Genomic DNA, 25,070 nt, shown 5'->3' with positions numbered 1-25,070 from the left:
ATCTTTTCTGGAAAACAACAATTTTCGAGTTCATCTTGATTTCCAGCCGCAATTTCTTGAATGAGAGGGTTAATGAGGTTTTGAAGAATCTTCAAATAAGAATCTCAATATTTTTGCCCTGACATTAATCTTTTCAGGAGTTTGAGTGTCACTTTCTCGAAAAATTTGTGATTTATGTCTGACCAATATCGCTTATTTTGGTGCTTGTCATTTCCGTTTGATATAAAAGTGCATTCCTCACTGAAACAAATACTCTTTATGCGTTTTCGAAAGTTTCGACTCACAAAATTTCATTCTTCTGTCAGAGTGCTCTTCATTCAATTCAATATCTCCAATTCAAAAGAGGTGAAACTCGTGTCTTCCGAAGTAATTCTTGACTTGGTTAGTAAAACACTCGTCGGAAGACTATTTTTATTCTAGTGACAGAGTCTTCAATAGATATGGGAAATAGTTTTAGAATACCGTATTTATTCTACCACTATTATCAATTGATATATAATTGGGTAGTATAGCCGAAGTAAACGATATTGTGCACTCTTAAAGTTGGCGGCACTTTCAAAGCTCAAAAAAATCATTACATAAAAATGAACCGGGAGAGTAGTTCACGTGTACTGTAGACTTTTCTGTTCGTATTGAATAACTATTACTAATCGAGATTTATTATTGGATGAAGAATCATAAAATTAAATTTGAAGTCATATTACGGTGACGAATAGAAATCGGAGAATGTGGTGTTGGTTGTCGCCGTCGTGTTCAGTTCAGGATCTGATCGCAATTTGAGTGTTTTGATATTGGTGCAAGTATAATTGCTTGAAATTTTTGTTATCTGTTTGAAATGTGGCGCCCTTGGACGACTACTAATAGACTTTTTTCAGTGAAGTGATTCCAATAGCGATAGTGAACAATGGGAAAAAGGGATACGAGTGTACGTAAAATATTCAAAAACAAAACTTATGAACGCAAGACACGATGTGATACAGGATTACCAAAATCTTCAGATGTTCATCTAATGAAATAAATGAAAAAAACAATATACGACTGTTATAAGAGCAATGAGATTCCTACAACTGGAATAATAAGGAAGAAATTCAATACTTTCCGCCATAACGTGAGCTGCTGTGACAAAACTCTTCAGAATTGGATAAAGAAACTAGGATTCAGATTCAATGTAATAATTAAACGTCAAGCAGTCATGGAAAGCAGAAGAATAGTGGAATCGCGTAATAAATACTTAGAACAAATAACTAAATATAGACAAGAACAACATCAAATTTTCTATTTGGACGAAATTTGGTATGACAATCACGACACAGTTACGAAAGGGTGGACTGATGTTTCGAGAATGTGTACGCCTAACATGCCTGCCAACAAAGGATCGCGACTTATCACTGTGCATTGCGGAGGAAGTAAAGGATTGGTTCCGAATTCTTTGAAATCATATGGAAAAAACTTGAGGACTGCGATGTTGACTATCATAAGAACATGAAAGCTGATATTTTCAAGAAATGGTTTGAATTTGGATACGAATAGTGTAATAGTTTTTGACAACGCTTCCTATCATTCGCGACAGCTCATCAAAGTACTGAATAAAAATTCGAGTAAAGATGAAATACAAAGTTTTTTAATGGATAAAAATTTGTATTTTGAAGATGATTACTGCACCAAAAACTAACTGCTTGAAGTTTTACAGACAAACATATTTGAAAAAGTGTATGTCCTCGAGAGTATTGCTGAAAAGTATGGACACACCATACTGATATTTGCCCCCGCGAAGAGCGTACTGAGGAAAGTATTGGAAGTTCTGAAATAATTTCTCAGAAGTATTCTATCACTTTTGAATTAAATGAATGAACAAACTTCCACTGATAATATAAGAACATAGGCCTTCATGGCCGAAGTCATAATCAAAGAAAAAATACAGGCTGGTAGGCCGTGGTCGAATGGCACATGAAGAACCTAACGTTTCGTCTACTACTGCGGCATACATCATCAGTGATGTTTGCGTTGACTGCGAGGAGGAGTGATATATTTCGAAGTCTCAACAAGGACTGAGACTTGAGATAAAACTTTCATCTTCGCAGACAATACACATACCACTGATGCTGGCTAACGCAGCATATAGTAGACGAAACGTTTGGTTCTTCAGCCAGTCCGGATTCTTTCTTTGACTTCATCAAAAGGATAGAGTAGGTATAAAACTTGTATTTATGTAGAGTTCTGATTATTTTGTTCCTGAATTTAGTGAAATTGAATTGGGTGATAGATATGTGATAGACATCCACTATGTTCTGAAATAGCTATTATTTCCAAACTCACTTTGCGTTCGACTTCTAATGCCTAATGTCTAATTCGACAAAATAGGGATACGCACCCACTAATTCGCGTTATTACTTTATCTGTTATGTACAAAACTGAATGATTTCAGTCAACTGAACCACCGTATAAAAGCAAACACTTCTATACGGTGGTAATATCTGGAAATATTTCTGGCAACAACGTGTTGCAAGAACTTGTAACGACACAAACACCAGTTGTTTGTAGTTTGTTCACTCATTTGGCGGTTACCAACTATTCGGCTAATAAAAGTTTTGTTCGTGAATACAAAAACAACATCAAGGCTCTAATTTGATAAAAGACAAATCCGAACGTTGATTAATATATTATCAAATAATTATTTAATTACATAAATGAGATCGTGAATTATGCACCTCAAACTTAAATAAATACTTATATCGAAGTGACTTTCACAAAAATAAATGGAAGAATATATTCATACACGTAGTGAGTCTAACTCTACAAAATGTATACTCATAGTCATTTATATGTTATCCATGATAATAATTGAAGAATTTTCACAATGAATTTTATTGAAGAAGCGTATTACACGGTAGCTTCATCAGTGTATCCAACAATTCTACAATGTCTTTTACAGTACTGTACAACTCAGTTCCATAAAATTTTGGTAAAACCGGTATATTTGTAAAACAACAATGACAATACATAACTTCTAGGAAAACAGGTAATTTATAAATATGTTAATTTTTGGCATTTTATGAAAACCAGTTTGATAATGGTGAATGAATAACTTCTTGATGGTAGTTCAGGAGAGAAAAACCACAATTTCAACATAGACTACACATACTAGGAGGTGTGTTCGAAAAATAGAGTGATTTTAAATGTTTCTCAAAAAATATTTATTTTTTCTGTGACGGGAAAAAAGTTTGACATTTTATCTCTGATGACAGGTAAGAAAATGTCACTTTTTATGGAATAACTTTTTTCCCCGGTGAGTATTTATATATATATATATATGTATATATATATATATATATATATATATATATATATATATATATATATATATATATATATATATATATATATATATATATATATATATATATATGAAATCTAGAAAGGTTAATGCAGTCAAGCTGCTGTAAAATAATTTCATGAAAATCAAAAAATAAATAGATAAGTACTTTTTGATTATTCCCATATTGATTGCAATTCAAGAGTCACCGGTATACAGCTGTTTCAGCCTATTGGGCATCATCAGTACCGGGCCAGCGGTTCTCGATTGAAGACAAAATGAGAAAAAATCAAGAAAGTACTTGATAAAAATAGCTGCGTAAACGCAAGCGAAACGTAAGTGGAACCACCTATTGGTGTGACACCCAAGTCAACTTGCCAAGTTTTCATGTCAGTGTTGGTGGTTTGACCAATCAACCGAGAACTGCAGTAGCAGAAATTTGGGAAGCTAACCTGAAATGCTATCGGAAAACGAATCCATATGTTTCCAGAAATGATATGAAATCTGTAGAAAGTAGAAATTTAATTTTAGGATATTTTCTTATACAGAAGTTACATTTCCTTTATATCAAAAGTACAATTATTAAATGTGCATTGCATGAATGATATGTTCCTTGAACTACGGTACAACAGTCAAATTTCCTTGTGTTGAAATTATATTTTTTTCTGCCATATAAACAACTGACGTTGATGTACCTGGTCGCAAATTGGGTGTGGGTGTTATTTCAGCACTGCCAAACGTTCTAAACACTTTAGTAGCTATTAGCTATTTCTGTCCTGTGTGCTACCCATTCATCAACATACCCTTCAGCGACCGTTGATGACTTCCAACCACCATGTCTCTTTAGTATCATCAAGTCCCCCATATTCAACTAAAAGTGTAGCAGACGATCTTCGAAATGATGACCTGTATATGAATTGGCATTTTCAAGTTGAAGAAAATTAGAAACTGCTTCAGGTACCTTATAAAACTGATTGCTACCCACAACCTGATTGATACATTTTCCATTGCGATATGCATAAAACAGGCGGCGATCCGTTGCTGGTGCTGGACGAAGGGCTATGTACATTCGGTAAAATTTAATATATTTTTCAGTAACTACAAAACTCCTGTATACATCATTCTTTGTTTCCTTGAGTTTCACAATTAATAACGTTTCCGATTCTTCAATATCTTCTAATGTTACCTGGCTGATTTCACACATTCGACAAGCTCCTGCAATACCAAATACAACAACAACCTTGGCCATTACATAAACTTCATCGGGAGCATTATTTAAAAAGTCACTAATATGTGTACTCGTAAATATCGCAGCTTTCTTGTGCGAGTAATCTTTCCCATTTTGTTTCAGAAATGTAATTATTTTGAAATATTTTGAAATGTCTACATTATTATTGGATTGTAACATACTTTTATTCATTGAATAATTCGACCACACTGTTGATGGCTTTTGTTGTTGTGCCAGTTCCGAAAAATAAGCCAATAACACCGTCTCCGAGAAAGAACTGCATGTCTTTTTCATCTTCCATTCCATGAATCTTGGATACGCGGTTTCATAAATTTTCCGCGATTTAGCTGGCAATAATTTTTGTGACGCTACTTTCGCTGCTCCTACTAACTCCGGTGGAATCAGAGAAAACTCGGAATTAGACATTTTTCAAAATAACTACTGACCACTAAGTTCACAATTTTTAAATCAAATCACAGAATTAAATTGGCAGATACTTGATTTTCTATCGATTGGTTTCATAGCAACGCCTACCTGTTTAAAAATTCAAATATCACATTAATAATTTTCTGACTTTAACATATTGTATATGTTTTTTTCAATATTAAATCGTCGTTTTTCCCGCACAGAAAAAAAAATTGTGTATTATACACGGAAAAAATATTAGATACTCTTTTCCCTTGTATAATAAATAACTATTATTCATCAATTTTTATTTTGTTCCCTTCAAAGTAGTGCCCTACAGATATAATGCACTTGTGCCAGCGTTTTTTTTCAATTCTAGAAGCAGTTCTGATAGTGATTCGGAATTTGTCTCCTAAATCGCCGCAAAACACCATTCTTTCGTGGTTTTCTACAATCTGGAGAACAGAAAAAAGTCGCAAGGAGGCAAATCTGGTGAGAACAGTGGCTAAGGCATGATAACTGTGTTGTTTTTGACACGAACAAGCATTGACGAGTGAGCTGGAACATTATCGTGATGCAGAAGCCATTAATTGTTTTTTGACAATACAGGAAGTTTTCTTCATATTGCTTCTCGCAGGCAGCGCATAACTTCAAGATATTACTCCTTTTTGACCGTACGACCATGTGGTAAAACCTCCTGATGCACTACGCAACGGTAATGGAAGACAACAGAGAGCAAAACTATGACATCTGATCAAACTTTGCGGGTTTTTTTGGTCTTGGCTCTCCTGAGGTGTTTCACAGTGATTGTCGTTGACGCTATTCCATAATTCCTGAGCATGTTGCCACACGCTTTATACCCAAAATTCACTGAAAAATTGTATGTCCTGAGCCAACAGATATGCCATACATATTCTCAGCAACTTTTATTATAATGATTCGCCAATTCTCCATGTCAGTTTCCTTCACTTTCTCAACCTTATCATGGGTTGTTGATGTGCTGGGGCGAGCGTCGTCATTCACATCTTCTCGACCTTTTGTGAAAAGCAGAAATTCGGCGATCACGCAAAACAATTCTAGCCTTTCACCAAAAAACTAACATGCTAAACAGCCGAACCTGTAAACAATATCACTTCTTCGATTGACGACTTGTTTATTTTGTGAAAATTCATGTTCACTGAGGATACACTACAAAAACACACTTTTTTTTATTTTCCACTATATTTCCTTATTGTTGACCGGTTTCGGCTATTTTGAAAATGGTGTAATAGCCGAAACCCGTCAACAATAAAGAAATATAGTGGAAAATAGTCAAAAGTGTGTTTTTGTAGTTATCCTCTGTAAACAATATATTCCAGACGAGTGCACCGACATAAAACAAATAAAAAAATTGCGTATCAAATGTACGCGATTTTAAACATTTACCCTATTTTTCGAACATACCTCGTGTAGAAAATGAAGAACGAAAATGAAACTCGCTAAATTCTCTGAAAATCAATAAACGCAAATTTCTTTCAAACAAGAAGTTATTCATTCACTTTTATCAAACTTGTTTTCATAAAATGTCGATAAATATAAATTACCTGTTTCCTAGAAGTTATATTGTATCGTGATTTTTCTTTCAAACCTATCTGCTTTACCAAAACTATATATTTATCAGATTTTAACAGATTTGACAGATCTGATTAAGTTTTGTTAATACCTGTTATATGTTTGTTTATTGACCATCTCTATTCATATCCAAGGTGACAGGGATAAACAAGATCAATATCAATGCTGACTTATGCTGAATGAACATCTGGCGATACGCAGTTCTCCAAAGCAACGACATGAATAAACTTTATTTTCTTTATTTCATTTTTAGAATATGTAAAAAATTATTTTCCTATAAATACGTCCTGCGTGGCGAAATGATTTACATTCAGACTCTGTTACAGTTATAATTACAGTTGCATTAAAGTTGTATCAGTTGTATTCACAGTCTGTTCCTGTTCAATTGTAACTCAGGGGAATTCAGCACTGTTTTCCCTTTTCAAAATAAATATTTAAAAAAATTATATTTCCAAAGTGAGATATAACACCCATTGTTATATAAAAGACATTGTAGAATAGTTTGTTGTGCCACTCTAACTGATTAAGCTACCGTGTAGTAAACACGTCGTAAATAAAACGAAGTCTGGAAATTCTGGAGAGTGTTATTAATGATTATTATTAATAGTAACGGATCAATGTATTCATAATTTATTTGTTATTAATTCCTTATAAGAAACGTAAACGGCTTTTTCATCACTGATTTCAAACCATTTCAAAATATTCCGTTTACCCAAGTATAGTAAATATCGCAACATTGCGAATACACTTCTAACCGAGTACATATGAAATGTATGATATTCCTGAAAACAGGACATCCTATGCTTGTTTATGATCGACAAGGGAAATAGGAGGAAATTTGTTGTGAATTATGAATAGAATGGGTAATGTATACTTCGCAGTCTTCTATCGATCTCTTCCGCGAGGCGATTGTATATTGATGACAATTCACATACAGCAGGAATCGACATGTCTTCTGACATTGTCAACGTGGTGATTTCAGATGACTGACGTTCACAATTGAACTGTTCAATCTTCCACTTGAAGATAATCACTTGGCAATTGAAACACGTGTCGGGGTATTGAAAATAACGATTTGGTGTTGGGATTAAAACTCCAGTAACATTCATTACTACAACAAAGGTTCCAAACAGTGCATCACAAGTACACCATTGATATTGTTATTGTTATTATTGTATTATTATTGATAATAAATTATGGTTTCAGTCGAATATTCTTGAATGTTCATAAAAAAAAAACACAAATGACGCCAGCATTTTGAAAAAGTTATGCGAATTCAAGGTCAAATCAAGTTCAGGTTGTAGGCTCTTTTCAAATTTAAATATTTCAAATGAAGATTAGTTTGGAGAAATTTCTATCGGTGTTTTGGAATCTAATCATCCAACCTCCCATGAAGCCATGGATTTATACGGCATGATGAATCGAAGGACTTTTTTTAATAAAAAAATCTAGTTTCATCAGGAGCCGTACAGAAATTCATCACATTCGCAAACAGAGGTCACTTTTTCGAAAATGAAATTTTTTGCTGGTTTCCTCTCCCACGTTTCTGTATAGTGTTTGAAACAGAACAATAACTTTTGATGAATTGCCACTCTTCCTCACTTGGATTCTATTTTGCATCACCAATAACTAACCATAGAGGGTTGCCTTTTATATTTCGAGATTAGAGAACAAAAACAAATATTAATCATCGAAAATCACTTTATTGTTTTTCAAAATATTCCCCATGAAGACCTATACACTTTTGCATGCGTTTGAACCAATTGTCGAAGCACTTTTACCACTCTGATTGAGGTATCTCCAAAACATGCGTTCTGAATGCAGCAACCGCTTTTTCAGGTGTCGAAAAACATTGACCTCTGTTTGGTTTTTACGTGCGGAAATAAAAAAAAGTCATTCGGTGCCCAGCGATGTTTTGGGTGCTCAAAAATGCAGTTGTTTGAGCAGATGTGTAAGAACTCGCATTGTAGTGGTGAAGAGTGATCCGTCTTCAGCGGTTGGTTTTCCTGATTTCTTGGAAGACAACTGGCAAACAAATGGTTGTGTACCACTCAGAATTGACTGTTCTGTGTTGTTCTAATGGTACAGTTGCGACATGTCCAGTTTTCCCGAAAGAACAGGCGACCATTTGCTTGGAAGTGCAGCAGTCGACTGCTGTTTATTTTCGGGCTTATACGCGTAAACGATTCATCACCTGTCTCATGTTATAGACGTGTTTCGAAGCACCGCGATTGTATTTTTTGAGCATTTCCTTCAACCAATCGACACGAGCCTTTTTTTTGAGCGATTGGCAAATTGTGTGGGATCCAATGTCAAATGTTATGCAATATTAGGCATTAGCAGGCCTTTAGGCCTACTAATGCCTAAAGTTGTCTCAATCTCACGATAGGTCACATGACGATCTTGCAATATCAGTTCGCGCACAGCATCAATGATTTTCAAAATAATAACTGATTTTGGACGACCTTCACGAAATTCGTTTTGGAGTAAACTACGACCACGATTGAATTCACCATACCGTCGATAAACACTGGTCTTTGATGGAGCTTCATCGCGAAAAATTGAATTAAATTCATTTATGCACTGTTGCTGAGTTAAGCCACGTCGAAAGTTGTGAAAAATAATCAAAAGAAAATGTTCACGATTCAATTCCATTTTTGGGCCGAGATGAATTTTTTAAGTTACTGTAAACAACACAAGTAGCGCGTGTATGTCAAAACGTTCTGAGTACGTATAAGCTCAAAAATGTCCAACTCTATGATAAGAGCTCTCAGTTGCCAGATTGCAATACTAGGGTTGTCAAAATCCGAAACATTAAAGGCAACCTATCGTATGAGGCTGGAACTCATTTTAGTTCACGACTATAAAAATCATACAAATGGCCCTCTGGAAATTCAGCAAGGTCTAGCGAACTATTCCTGCAAGGTTTCACATGAAACAAGACAGTTTGATGGCATAATCCACAAAACCTAAGAATGAATTTCAAACTCTCTTCATGAAGTAGCCAATGGTTTTCCTAAGTTTTCTCTATATTCCATTCCTTGGCGTCTTTTGGAAACTTTTTTTTGCATCTCTATCTCTCAAACTTCATAAAATCTTGGGGTTACTCCACATTGGAAAATATCGAATAAACTTTTTGCTGTTCCTAATTTCGAATATGAGATTTGAATTTCAAAAATACCAATGAAATATGCTGCCAAATTGAGATTACTCACCTGGAAATATCTCCGATTTTCGGTGCTCTTGTTTTTCGGCAAGCACAGCCATCTTGCCATAGTTTCGCTGAAACAGATTTTTTTAAATTAATTTGAATTGATTACAAATCTAGAAAAAACAAAATGGTTTACTTTTGCAATATGCATACGTTGAGTATAACCCAACAATTTATTTTCAATAGATGAATAAATCAATTAATGTTTATTGGCATACATATGGTTAAGGTACAAGGTTGTACGTGGTGAGGCAATTGAAGAATAAAATAAAATCAATAGTTGAAATATATAAAATCTCAATCAATACTTATATCTAAACTTAACTAACGAGCCAAGTGGAAAATTTCAGTAGAGGTTATATATAATGATTCAACGTACGTAATCAGTTAATTTTCAATCAAGGAATGTCAATTAATTCATGAATCTCCCATCTTGGCCTGCTCATTACATAACTTTCAACTTCAGTCTTAAACCTTCTGAGTGTATTTTCATTTTTTACTATATCTGGCAAGGTGTTGTATAATTTAGTCCCTAAGTACAAATAACTTCTGTGTTCTGTGTTCATAATTGGTGTAACATACTTTTGTTTACTTCTGGTTTTATAGACATGTGTACGACGTTGTCCTCCTCTATTTGAGCGTTGTCTTATATTGATTTACATATACTATATCTGTCGAATATCTAATACTCTCGCCTCGACAAAAAGTTGATCGGTGGGATACCTATTGTTTTTGTTCAGTATTGATTTCAAAATTTTATTTTACGAGGCCTGTATTGCATTATAATGTGCTCTTGAAACACCCCCCCAACCTATGATTCCATAGCTCAGATGTGATTATACAAAACTGTAATAGACTATTACTCTTTTTTTATTTAAGACCTATATAAAATACACCTCAATTTTTCTGTTTTCCATCTGAATGAACGATCCAACATTATTCCCAAATATTTAATTTCATTTTCTGGTCTTATTGCGAATTAATTTTGTATGTTATATCACAGTTTGTAAGAGATGTTCCAAGGCTATAGAATGGCAAGTTAACCGTTTTTTTTTAATTTACCGATAATAGTCTGTAGTCCAACAATATTTTAATTTTGGCAAAATTCCTTTCAATTTTCATTTTCAAATTGTACCAATTTGTGTCTTTATAGATTACCACAGTATCATCGGCGAAGCTGATGATTTAACCTTCTTTCTCAAATAGAAATATTCCTATACATTCTGAATAACAAATGCCCCTTTTTTTCCTTTGATGTAAACCACTGAATAATGTACAATATCTTTACTTCCTTGGACAAAAAGGTAGCTGAAATCAAATCTGTGCTTGGAAACTTGTTATCGTGTGTTGTCTTTCGAAGCATATATCTTATAATCAAGAATGATGTGTCACGCAAAAAGTGGTATTCATAATTGGTGATACTTTTATGCCAAATTGGTAGCTACCATTATTCCTACTATGGAAGAGACAATTTCTTTTTGATCGATAATTTCTATGGGGTTCTAAGAGTTAATATCAGCCCAGCAGAAAAAATGTAATTATATAAAGGCGTGAAATTACTATAAGAAAGAATGACATGTAATTATATTCATATTAGACGTATCCATTTGTGATGCCGATATGATATAGACAATTATAAATATACGGTGTTGTTATTGATTGAAATATATTAACTACTTACGAACATATTAAAAGAGGATCTAGTACTCGTGGTTTCGAACTAATATACGTAGATGATGAAAAATCGCATATATAATAAAACAATTAAAGTATTCGATCGGTAGCCAAGCGGTTCGACGTGGGTGCTTTGTTCACTCAGTCAAATCGGCCGATGTGTGAGTCGATGGTTCAAGCTGCAGCCTGTCATTCAGTGATATCAAATATATTGAAGTTGAAATAAACTAGACTAAACTGGATATTTATTTGCTCATTCCGAAACAAACAGGCAGAGTCTTAATATCTCCAAATACAATTTTTGATTATAAAAATAATAAAAATATTTTACAGACAAAGGAAAAATAGGAATATCAGATTACAATAATTGGACTAATACTGAAAATAATGTAAATACCCTCGTCAGCAGAATCAGGAATTGATAACCTCCCTCAGGTTAGATTTAAGTTTTGCATATGATATCAAAGATGCCAAACCTAAAGATCTTTGTGTGTTTATTATATATTGAACAAATTCTGTCAATAGGAGATTTATGTTGATTCACATGAAAAGTAATTGGTCTCGGATGAATACCTGGCGGCGGAGCATAGAAGCAGATTTGATTGGTGATGAAAATGCTATCTACATGGCCATTCAAAATTTTCCCTAAGAAAAGTATATTCTGTATAATCCTTCTATTTTCTACTAATTCTATGTGGAATTCATCTCTGATTGGTCCATACGATATAAAACCTGGAGTACTGCCGTATTTTTTGAAATTCAAATATTTCAGAAATTTGTTTCGTATTGTTTCTAAAATATAAAAGCTAGTCGTCTATCAGCTTCATTATTGATATTTTGAATATGTCCGTTGAATTTCAGGTCACTTTGGAAGAGGACCCCAAGGTCACGTATTTCTTGAAGCCTTTCTGAAACTGTATTCTGCGTTATATAAGCAAAGTGATGTGGAGTCATACTCCTACCGAACGTCATTACTCTACATTTAGAAATATCAAGAGGTAATTTATTATCTTTGGGCCAATTAGTTAATCTATCTATATTGTTTTGGAGTTCAAGATAGTTACTTATGTCTGTGATATTTTTAAACATTTTGAAATCATCAGCATATAGCAAACAGTTCGATGATACTTTTTTCAGTAAGTCATTTATGAAAATTAAAAAGAGTAATGGGCCTAGGTTGGACTCTTAGAGTAATCCCGATCCTGCCAAAATATGCGAGACATAAAAAGTTATTAGATGATTATTGAGTCCGTAGTGTTTCAACTTTGCTATTAATGTATCATGGTCAACCTTATCGAATGCTTTTGCAAAATCAGTAAAGACAGAGTCTACCTGAGTTTTTTCTTCATATTTTCAGATACTTCTGTCGTGAAAGTCAACAAATTTGTTTCCACAGATTTTTTTTTGTGGAACCATGCTGGTGACCTGAAATATAACTCTGAAAATAAGAATATACCTATATAATGTTGTTAATTTTGTTTTTTCTCCATTTTTATAGATAGGGGTGACCCTAGTCTCCCTAAATTTTTCTGGAAATTCATATTCTTCAAAGATCTATTGAATATTACTGATAATGGATATGTCAGGGAGTCTTTACAAGCCTTGAATATATAACACGATATATTATCTGGTCTGGATGATCTTTTTGATTTCAATTTGCGAAAAGCTTGCTCTAAGTTATGTAACGAAATATTGTATATCATTCAAATTGGATGTAGAATTGTTTTCATAGACAGAACAAAAATAATCCGCAGGTTATTTTCTTGTCACTTACTTTATGGTTATTGATGATGAATTCATATTCACAAGTTTTCGTTTTCTTTCAATTTTGTATATTTTCAAGAAACTTTTCATTAGCTTTTTTTTGTTTTTATTTTCAATTCGGCTCTCACTCTTTTGAAATTATTCAAATATAAATCTGACGAATGTTTTTTCTATCTAAAATATTCTTTGATTCTCAGATCGGTTTTTATTTCTGACGTGAACCATGGTGGATATATTTTTTAGAGTTTCAACTTTACAGGGAACTTCGGAACAGCAATATCTAGAATTTTATAGAATGCTTGATGAAAAATGATACGCAGTCATCCACGTCTTGACATTGACCTAGTGTTGGCCAATCAAAATCTCTTAGAAGTTTATATAGTAGTCTGAAATCGGCCTTTTCAAAATCATATTTATTTTCTGATTACTCAATACCCTTCCGTAGGTTATGTTTTTCTTCAATTTAAGTTCTATCAAGAGAGGAGAATGATGTTTATCTTTTCCTATTAGAAATGGAATAGACTAGAAGTTAAAATAGACTGAAGAACGTCATATGTGATTTGTTTTCAAGTCTTTTTATCACTAGACAGACTCGAATGAGTTTTCCAGATAACAGTTTTCTAGATAACAAAATGCCCCACAATCGAAGAACCATGATAAATAAATATGAGTTTCAAGAGATCCTTGTGACCAACAAAGTAGAAATCTCTTTCAAAGACTTCCATACAAATCGAAACAGTGATGTTGACATTGTTCGTTGTTTCAATTTTCTTCGAAACGAAAATTCGCCCCCAAAAAACGTTCCTTGTCAAAAAATTAAATTCCTTTCACTATGATTGAAAACAAAGTTTTTGCATGAATTGGGGAATAGTTTTTCGAAGATGATGTGCTGGTAAAGAGTTGGAGACTAGTTATATCAAAACTTCTTTATAAGTCACATGTAGCGTTCCTATGTATATCTGCTTGAATTTCATTACGAATGTTTAGTGGATGCCGATGAATTTTTTTCTCCTGTTTGTATCTGAAATAAACTTGTACAAGATCTGCATATCGACCTGAAGGGATTTCATTATTATTCATTATTTAAAATAGAGCACTCTATAGCTCTCATAGAGCTACAATCATTATCGTTTCCCAAGGTCTATTATCATTGGAATAGATTCGACATTTTTTCTCAGTACTTCGTAATAATATACACACGTTTCGAAGTATTAATAAATACCAATCACTACTCCTTAGCTCTGAAGAAACAGAAAATTCACTCGGCAAAAGTTATAGAAAATTGAGATCGAGAAGAAACGAGATTTTCAAACGATGTTAATATTGAGCATTTGGGGATCAAAGAGTGTGTCAATTCACCAACCTGCATGAGATCGAGAGAAACAGATATTTCGGTATATGTGGAAGAATAAACATTTAATATTGTTACGTTTTTCCCCGTGGGTTGACCAATAATTGACTACACTGAATAATCAAATTTTATTTCACTTTTAAATACACAAATACTTCAACTAAAACTATTATTTGATTCTCTATCGCCTTACTAGATCACTTCGTGTACCGCACTGTAACGTCCACTTGACTGTCCCGATATCCTCGTGGCTAGCCTTTAAATATCGTAATCGAATGGCGTCGAAATTTCTCCGAAGTTCTGTCGAAGTCGGTAGCATTATTCTCGCTGCTTCTCGATCGGCGGGGAAACATCGTGCACTCGCGCGCTTTCAGCCACGTCACGCCTGGTTTATGGCTACCAGCGGAGGCCGACGTTAATTTCTTTCGGGCATAATTTACAACAGTATATTCTCAGATCACACAACAACAAAATACATGTTTGGCACAAACTATGCAGTTGAAGCCTTTGGCCGTCGTGGAGAGTGGAGATGGAACAGTCATCCTGAGAACATGTTCGGCAGAAACACCTGGTACACAGATGGATCGGAAACCAAACATGGCTGGGGAGTTGGAATATACTGTGCGGGGAGAAATCTTCATTTCCGTTACCCGCTCGGTCCAGTGCTGTTCCTTATATTACTTTAGTAACTAAATTTTACTTTTCGACCAGCCATTTATACTTTACATTTTATTACATTTTGAAGAAATTTCAATCCTTTGATTTCATAATTGTGAAGGAAAAGAAATTATTTTCAGAGTATCCTCCCAGAGTTTCATCTCGGGCACTCATCTGGCGGCACTTTGATTCTGAAAGTCAAGTTTCTGTAGCCTATAATTCTGTATCGGTGGTGTTCAATGTCACTTTTTGAGGAAAATTCAATTCATTTGAAACTTATTGTATATATAATTTTATTTTGTCAAGTAATCATCAGGATGTCATCTCGGTAGGTTGTTAGGCCTACATTTCAATCAACCTAGCTTTATTTAAACATGTTCACGTTCACTAACGAATTTTTTTTGGTTGATATTATTCAATCAAGATTGTCGTCTATCAAAAAAGGTCATGGGTCGTGTTTTGTGCTTTTTTGCAAGGTATTCTGCAGTTATGTGGTCAAAGAACAGATAATTTTGTTATGCACGGTTTAGTGATATTGATTTATTCATTTATCCGATATGTGATAGACTTATTTGCTTTTTGACCACTCGGAAAATGGACAAAACGTGTGATATTCCAGTGATCCGTCTCCAAAAGGATGCGGCTCATATATCTATCCTCATTTTTCTCAATGTAATGTGTATTACCTGTTTCTATCAAATATTACTTTCTCTCGCAGAAATGTGTTATAATTTTTTCTCTAGTGGGAACAACACTAGCTCTTTCAGTACACATCAGTCAACGTGTGTGCAATCTTGTAATGAGCAAGGAACATCAGTTCAAGACTTCAACAAAATGAGCTGATCGATACTTCCACAGAGAGCCAGGCTGCCTTCGGAGCACTGAAGAACCCAAAAGTGACACCGAGACTGGTCTGGTAATGCCGTGAGGAACTGGGTAAACTGGCGAACAGGAATATCTTGACTATATAACGGGTGCTGAGATACTCAGGTACTTAGCATAGGCAACGAAAAAGCTGACGAGTGTGCCAGACATGGTTCATCAACTCCATATACAGTGCATTTCTTTAATGTCCCCCTACCCTTTTATTTTTTAAACGGGTCAACTCAAAAAATTGAAATTTGGGATAATGAAATTAATGCATGAATACTTTATTTTTTATAAACAAAAAATAACTTAACAAACCTTATCGGTTTGTTGGAAATGCCATATGTGGCAGATAAAAAGGAATATTTCTATAAATATCGATATTAATGTGTTTGTCTTCAGGAAATTATTAAATGTTCCGACATTTTGTAGTAGATGAAGATATTGACTTCATATTCTAGTGTTGTAAAGTATTCGCTAGGAGCTTCAAAATGATGTATCAAAAGACCCCCCTTTTTATTTAATTTATTTTTCCAGATTGCGATCAGTCGCTATCTTGAAAAATGCATCTGTCAATTTCACTTCAAAATAAAGTATTCATGCATTAATTTCATTATTTCAAATTTTAATTTTTTGAGTTGACCCGTTCAAAAAATAAAAGGGGGGAGGACATTAAAAAAATGCACTGTATAGGCCCTGAATCAACTGTAGGGGTACTAAATTCTTTGGTACGGAACCAGATTTGAAAATGAGTTTATAGGAAACATAAATAGTAATGATAAAACATACATATATGGAAAGACATGCAAACGAAAAAACGTTCAGGGATCGTTCAAGAAAAGTACTGAAAAACTGCTTCAGAAGCAGGGATCGGCACAGAATAATTACAGGCCTACTCACTAGACACTGTTCTTTGAGAGGACATCTGAACTGAATAGAGCTGTACAACGAAGATCTCAGCTGCAGGCAATGTAACAAAGAGACAGAAGCAGTTCGTCTTATTTTACGCATGAGAAGCAAACCATTTATGAACAATTTGTGTCCAAAAGAATATGACATATGTCCATCAAGGGTTTGAGAGATTGTTGGAATGGTTGTCATGAAAATATAGGGAAAAAATGCAATTAGCTCTTGAGGCTGCATCTTCTCCGGAGACTTGGAACAAAAGTACAAATCAAGCGATTCCCAGGAAGTGGAAAAAAAGCAATACCATATCTGGAGAATACGATGAACATCCAACAAATTATTATTATTTCTTCTCTCTGCATTTCGTGAAACAAGTAAGCACTGCCAAGAATTCACTTGATTTTAATCGATTTCTCTAGAAACTGAATTCTTCTCAACTTAGCATTATGAAAATCATGTCTCGAGTGTTTCTGTCATCAGAGACGCTTTTCTTTACTACAAAGAAAGAAAGTGGTGGGAAAAAGCATTCTCTTTCCAACTAAACAAATAGCAGACTAGACATCTGAAACTGACGAATCCGGAGGAATGCCTTCATAAAACAGCGTAATTTCTAGTCACGTTTCAGAAACAAAAAAAAGTTTCATTAATATACGAACGAACCACGATAACAGAAAACCTTTTCGAATGGTTTTATTAGTCTGGTTGAAATAATTCGGGTATTTTATGGCAAATTGACTTTGTTATCATACACGTTTCGACTGGAAATTCATTTGAATTTGAAGTGAATTTGTCAAATATATTAATAAAATTCACATACAAAAATGGGCTCAACCAATTGGAAAAGTTTCAGAGAAAATGAAATAAATTTTTCATCAGAACAGATTAACATATATTTGGTAATTGAATTCTCATCCATTGCGAAATAAACAATTATGGCTTCTCTGTAAATTCCAAACCTTCAAAAATCGTGAATGATGACTAGTTCATTACATCAAATAAAAACATTATTCAGCAAAATGTACTGCAGAAGCCTGTCCGAAGATTACATAAAAATTCACAGTTTTCAGTTTTCAGAGATCCCAGTGGAAATAGGAAAAGAGGATCACAACTCAATTGAAGCAGAATGTCCTTTAGCACGTGCTTATTTTTGTGATAAAGTTCAAATTAAACACTTCACCAAGATGTGTTGATCATTGAATTATAGGAAAAGAAAGATTTTGACTTTCCACCTCTCCCAACTCTATATAAAATAAAATTAGTCTAAAAAACTAAAAAAAACGCTTTTTAAAGAACATCAAAGTAAAAAGTTGAAAATATTTTTTTTAAATAAGCTTAAGACGAACGCTTGATATACAAAGAATATGGTACAGAACGCCCACGCTTTTTTCACAATAATACTAGTTTTTTTATTCGTTATTTTTTAAGCTTATTCAAAAAAGTTATTTTCAACTTTTTAGTTCGATGTTCTCTAAAAGCATGTTTTTTAGTTTTTTGAACTATATTTATTTTATCTAAACTTTGGGATCAATCAACCGTAAATTGTTTAGAAAAATGACCATTGATATTTTCCGATTCCGGAGAGGGAGCCTGAAAATCAGCTACCAAGCCCAAGGCAGCAGGCGCGCGTGTTAATGAAAAAATATACTTTTTTCAAATGAAGAAATACATGTGAAGTGAGTTCGAATTATATCAAGGAGGTTATGTACAGCGCCATCTGCCTGCGAATATATCAAGCAATAATGTCAATAATTCTGTCAAATACAGATCCCGAGCTTAAGATATTATTGTATAGCGTTCCTATGAATGATATCTGATTCAATTCCATAACCCATTTTTGGAGTACAAGCTGAAAAGTTAATTTCATTGTAATTCAATTCTCATTGAAAACAATGAAAATGACTGGTTTAAGTTTGACGATAGTCGTGTCACGAAGTGTTCTGGCGATGCATCGAATTTATTGGAGCCTCTGGAGACACCCTACATTTTGTTTTATAAGAGAGAGGACATTGTTAGATAAAGATCTTCAGATGATGTGGTGCTGCAGGTTTTCCGGGTTTTCCTGCAGCTGAAAAAGCAAATGCGCCACTGGAATCAATGAAGTCACCCCGGAAAGCCAATTAATTTTTATTGTTGTTTTTATTTTATTTTTATCGTTGTTTTATTGAAAACTATTCGTTTCGAAAGTACTTTTTCTTTCGTGTAAAGTGTGTTCATGTGAAAGTAGTTCTTTCATCTCTTCCCTTTCAATTCACATTTTTGAAGTAAAACTTCTTTATGAGCGCTTAACTTGCGGAGTGAGTGAATGCGTGACGAGAGCGTTACAAAAAGTGTGATCGGCGAGGCGAACGAAGTTGAGAGGGAAGTACAAGTTAGTGAAGATAGAAAGAGAGAGTTACGTTTCGTATATTACTGTATGGGCAAGAGAGAGGTGTGAGCACACATTTAGGATCGAGTAGGCTCTGAAATTATCATACTAATTCAAGCAGATTATATATGAGTAATAAGCATATTTTCTATGCCCAGAAACTTCATCCTGATGATAAGGATCATTTATACTTAAAATTTATATTAAAACTTCAGTGAATTGCTGATATAAGAAGTAAATAAAAGTGTTCTCCTACGTATTCTGAAATTCGTTTCTGCGTCTGAGATCATAACTATCCCGAATAACCAGTACTGTACAATAAAAAGTGCATCTCTGAAATATATGAGCAATTTCAGTGACATATCAACCCATGTTTTTTGTTTATTATCAACAAAATGTAAGTTATACGGTTGTTAGCAAAGTTTTAGTAGTGTGTCTGAAAATTTGACAGAAGTTCCATGTATACTAATAACATAAAAATTATGATCTTTTTCCCAACCTACACAATCTCTTGGAAAATGCAGGATGGAGCGGTCAATGCTTCTTACTTCCTCTTCCTCTTGAACATGATCACTTGGTGATCGAAACACGTGTCGAGGTGTTAAAATAACGGTTTGGTATTGGGATAAAACTCCAGTAATATTCATTACTACACCAAAGGTTCCGATCAGTGCTTCACAAGTACCTAACTTTAAGTTGATAGAATGCCCCCGTGAAAAGCCTCCTATGTGAATATGAATTTTAACTCACAATGTAACTCTTTCTCTGTATCCATCAGGACTGTATGTTTTCAACCACTGGTACGTCACAGACACAATGACTATCGCTCCAAACTCACTGAACATATGTATCGTCTTTAACTGCTTGACATGCTCATATATTCATAGATAATAATTTTAACAAACAACCTCTTTTTATTTTCGTTACATGCGTGAGATATCGTCGGGAGGACCGGAGATGTACACATTTGCAATTCAAATAAACTAATAGTGTTCTGATGAGTCCGAGTTTATTTTTCCAGCGAGATGTTTTCGAAGAATTGTTAACTCATTATGAAACATCTGGTTGCGGAAGGATCACAAAAGAAACCGAATTGAACTTTAAACTAACTGACAAATGGATTGCAGTGTTAAGTGTTGATGAATAATTAGTATCTTAATTCAAATGATTAGCTGCACTGAGTAAAGGAAGTATTGATAGAGCAACAAAATGTATTTGGAAAATATCGAGAATTTCTTGTACGGGATTTGAGTAAACTTTATTAAAAATAAATAAAATTCTCTCAAAAGTTGAAAGTTTTTTCTGAGAAGTAGAATGTTAGGTGCAAGAATTGAATTACCAAAAAGCCGAGATTCAATTCTTGTATGAAACTAATTCAACAGCGAGTGATTATCAAAACAGAGCAAACATTGTGAAAAACATATTTTAAAGAGATTAACTATTGGCAGTCTTTTCAATACAAAAATTCATCTGAAATCAAACCTAAAATTTTCAAAGATTCGTGTCAGCTGGCGAAATTAATTCAAAAAAATATGTGATGAAACTGATTTATATCTAATGACTATTCATGACAATATTTTCACGTTATACTTCATTGAGAAATTTTTACTAGTTTACAAAGATACAACACGTGTTCCACTTTACAAATTCAGTATATTATATTCAACACGCCTGGAGAACAGCATCGTGTTGTTGAATTGTGAACTATTTAGTGTCACTCAATTACATAATTTCCAAAGGCGAATAGTCCGGTCAAATTAGACTAAAAAATAAGAGTGAAGCTACATGAATTCACAACAAGCTGCAAATGCGTGTAATTGTTCAAAACATAGTTAAAAATAAGATTTTAAAAATTTGAATGATTGCGATGCCTGGAAAAAAATTTATTCGTGGTCAAAGGTCAAAAATCTCGAAATAAATTGTTTTTTCGCGATTTTCAGGAAAGCGGTAAGTTTTATCATAAGATGACCTCAGATAAAAATAGTAGATCATAAAATTTTCTACAAAAAATGTATTGATACTTTTTTTTCTTAGAGCCACCGTTTCTGAGGTACGACGAGTCAAAAATTTGTAAAAGTTGTAATCGTCATTATATGCATAAGTATGCCACGTATATACATTCAATGATTGGTCAGCAGGTGCATTATCGTGATACAGGAGTTATGAACTCTATTTTCACAATACCAGACGTTTTCCTCGTATTGCTCTCGCAAGCGGCGCATAACTTCAAGATAATACTCCTTATTAGCCGTGCGACCATACTGCAAGAACCCCTGATGCACTACGCAACGGTAATCGAAAAAACATTGAGCAAAACTTCGACGTTTGATCGATTTTGGCGTGATTTTTTGGCCTCAGCTATCCTGGGCTCTTCCATTAGGACGATTGGACTTTGGTTTCAATGTCATAATCATATACCCATGATTCGTAATCAGTTAATCCTTTCAACCAAATCTAAGTCGCCATTGGCCATTCAACAATTCCTATCGCTCATGCGACGGGTTTTTTGGTCAAAATTCAGCAATTTTGTAATGAACTCCGCTGTCACACGTTTCATGCCCAAAATTTCTGAAAAAACTGCATGCCATGAGCCAACCGATATGATGACATCCTCAGCAACTTCTCTGATAGTGATTTGACGAGTCTTCATATCAATTTTCTTCGTTTTCTCAACATTTCCATCGGTTTTTGATGTGCTGGGTCGCCCAAGGCGAGCGTCGTCATTCACATTTTCTCGACTTTCCGTGAGAAGCTTGTACCACTTGTAAACATTTTTCTGGGTCAGATTGCAATCGCAGTCACTGTAGTAGATCATCAAAGCCGATGATTCTGGAACACCAGCCAATGAGAGCGTAGCAATTTGTCACATGACCAGTTTGTTCAGTTGAGCGCAGTATAGTTTGGTGTTGAGCAGTTACGCTTTGCGCAGTATGTCTTGGTTCGGCGTACTATGTATCAGTTTCGCTAAACGCAGTTGGTCAAGTATGTGGCGGTTAAACCAAGCGAACAAACTGGTCATGTGACATATTGCTACGCTCTCATTGGCTGGTGTCCCAGAATCGGCTTTGGTGATCTACTCACTGTCAACATTTTAAGTGTTTTTGAGCACTTATTTCATTTTTTTACGCACAATTTGATGCAAATTCTTTGATCCATTGTTTTTGATAACAGAAAATCGCCGAACACGCAAAACATTTCTAACTTTTTTACCTCTCACCAACATACTAAACATACTAAACAGCTGAAACTGTGAACAAAGGTTCGTGACAAATCTACCAAAATAAAAAAAGAATAAGAAATCTCTAATCGAATGTACGTAGCACACGAAGTTTGAACATTCACCTTATTTTTTGAACAGAGCTCGTACGTAGACAAATCAATACTTTGACAAAATTCTATGAACACTTAGCCACGTAAATCAACATTTCTCACATCTAATATGTGTGCACATCGTACTATTGAATTAATAATGTGAGCTGACTTATTAGAGCAACGGTCAGCAACAAGCGGACCGCGGTCCGCAAACGCAAAGATTGAACCTCGGACCGCCAAATATTGCAATGTGTTATATTCCAAGTATAAATTAATATGTAGGTAAGGTATACCATACCTTTATTAATTGAAATAATATTTTGAAACTGAAGAGTTAAAAGAAAATATAAAATTTATATGTCGCAAGCTGGATATCTTTCAAAAAGATATTGAAAATCCATATTAAAAGTCATTAATAAAGTGTATTATATGATTTTAACTATAAAGAGCTTCACAAAAATCGCGACACGTATTTTGCTATACAACAGCTTTCACCTAGAAGATACACATCAAATTTTCCGTTTCTCTCGAGTACCAAACTATAAAAAACTGGCTCAAGACCGTAGGAGCAGTTTCTGACATTAATTTTACACCTTGTTTCATAATTCAGAATTTGATTTGAAACTAAAATAATACATAGAAAGCACTTAATTATCAGTTGTTTTTTCTGGACCTCATTAAAAATTTTCCACAGTATCCGGACCCCACCTAAAACAACTTGCCGACCCCTGTATTAGAGTATAATCGACGTATGAAACGTTTTTTTCGAAAAAGGTTAGTCGTATACGTATGTTGTGGTATTTCGAATAAATGCATTTACTTTCATGTATCGTTCTCTGTGTATACTTCAAACTTCCAGTCTCCTGAAAACATTATTTCATTCTTTGGAAGTGGTTTGGAACTCCATTCCATTCACCTTCTACTGTGATTTCATGAAAATATTCAAACGGTATGTTTTCTCTTTTAGGACGAATCAATGAACTTTATAAAATTCTCCAACGTGATTCGAATTATCTCTTCCTGAACACTGCGACTGCAACCCCGTCAACCGACCGATTAGCGTCAGACCTTCAGTTCAGTTGGATGAACTTATTCAATCTGTTCTGAAGGCGCCACCAAGGAGAAATATCAATTAAGTCTAATTCCTACGTAAGAAGTGTCCAACACAGATGCCGTGTTCCTATTGTTCTATTTGTTGTTCTCAATTATAGTTTGATTGTAGAGAATTGGTCTGGAAATTAGTACGCAACATGGCCACTGAGGCGCCTAAAACTCGTTCCAAGAAGACAGATAGTTGGTATGTAAAGAGAAATGAAACCCCGGTCATTAAAAGTGCATCAAAAATTTTTAATGTTACGGAAATCGTTATGGACAGAAATATTCAAAAGATGTAAACTTTCACGACCGGAGATATCTGCGTGAAAGCTATTTTCTGGGTTTTTTGGCCGTAGTCGGCAGGTTTCCATGTCTGACGTTTCATCTACTACTACGGTAGACATTATCAAAGGCGATGTGACAACGGTTACAATGCTTGAGTTATTAATCAAGTTGTTCAAGGTGTTCCAGTTGTTCTGGTTTCATATTATTATCAGTGAGCTTGGCTTGGTTTCTTTCAATTGGATCATCTTTCTTTGTTTGTGTACCATATATATGTGTATATATATATATATATATATATATATATATATATATATATATATATATATATATATAAATTGGAAAATGTTAGCGACTGGAGAAATGTATGGTAAAATGGAACAGGGTCTCTCAGTCAAAAAATCAAAAATCAAACTCCAAGCTTTCGCTTCTAATGGGAAGCTTCTTCAGGGCCTATAATTTCCAAACGCCTTTTTCTTGAAATGGTGGAAATTAATAAGTCTTCTGATTGTATGAATAAGAAAACTGACATTGATAATCTCAGCAGTATATATAGTAATTTACTAGAACTACATCAAAAACATAATAATAATGAAAGATGTATCAATCAATAACTCTTTCATTACAGTAAAAACTCATCAAATCATCATACCCATTGAAAAATGACATTTGTCATTTGTCAAACCCACAAAAAAAATCGTATACATGTTAACTTTTACGTCAATTTATATCTTCAAATTATTGTTTTTCACTCATTTTTACTGTAAGTATGATTTGTAATGTTATTCAAAAGCGAAAATATTCAAAAATCATCAAATTATAGGCCCTGAAGAAGCTTTCCATTAGATGCGAAAGCTTGGCAAAGTAAAGCAGAGTTTGATTTTTGATTTTTTGACTGAGAGACCCTGTTAATCCATTTTACCATATATATATATATATATATATATATATATATATATATATATATATATATATATCAGAAAGGAATATTATTGAGACACTGGGTATGAGTGATGTTCGAAATACAAA

General features: G+C 34.1%; 1 protein-coding gene across 4 annotated transcripts in view; it reads right to left on the bottom strand.

Moving 5' to 3' along the window:
* The window catches only part of LOC111504347 (calcium/calmodulin-dependent protein kinase kinase 1), a 233,010-nt gene that overhangs the window by 127,313 nt on the left and 80,627 nt on the right, over positions 1-25,070 (bottom strand). For 2 of the 4 annotated variants that reach the window (XM_023158880.2, XM_023158879.2), the window contains exon 3: positions 9,773-9,839. In XM_023158880.2, the coding sequence (XP_023014648.2) occupies positions 9,773-9,839 (67 nt within the window). Of the gene's footprint in view, positions 1-9,772; positions 9,840-20,102; positions 20,261-25,070 lie in introns of those variants that run through there. The other 2 variants (XM_023158878.2, XM_074172677.1) reach the window with 2 other exon arrangements.

Source organism: Leptinotarsa decemlineata, unplaced genomic scaffold, assembly GCF_025532065.1.
Source record: "Leptinotarsa decemlineata unplaced genomic scaffold, Ldec_3_MD MMD2_tig00000133_RagTag_RagTag, whole genome shotgun sequence".
In the NCBI taxonomy this organism is placed as follows: Eukaryota; Metazoa; Arthropoda; class Insecta; order Coleoptera; family Chrysomelidae; genus Leptinotarsa; species Leptinotarsa decemlineata.
This window is presented reverse-complemented; position numbering and strand designations above follow the sequence as displayed.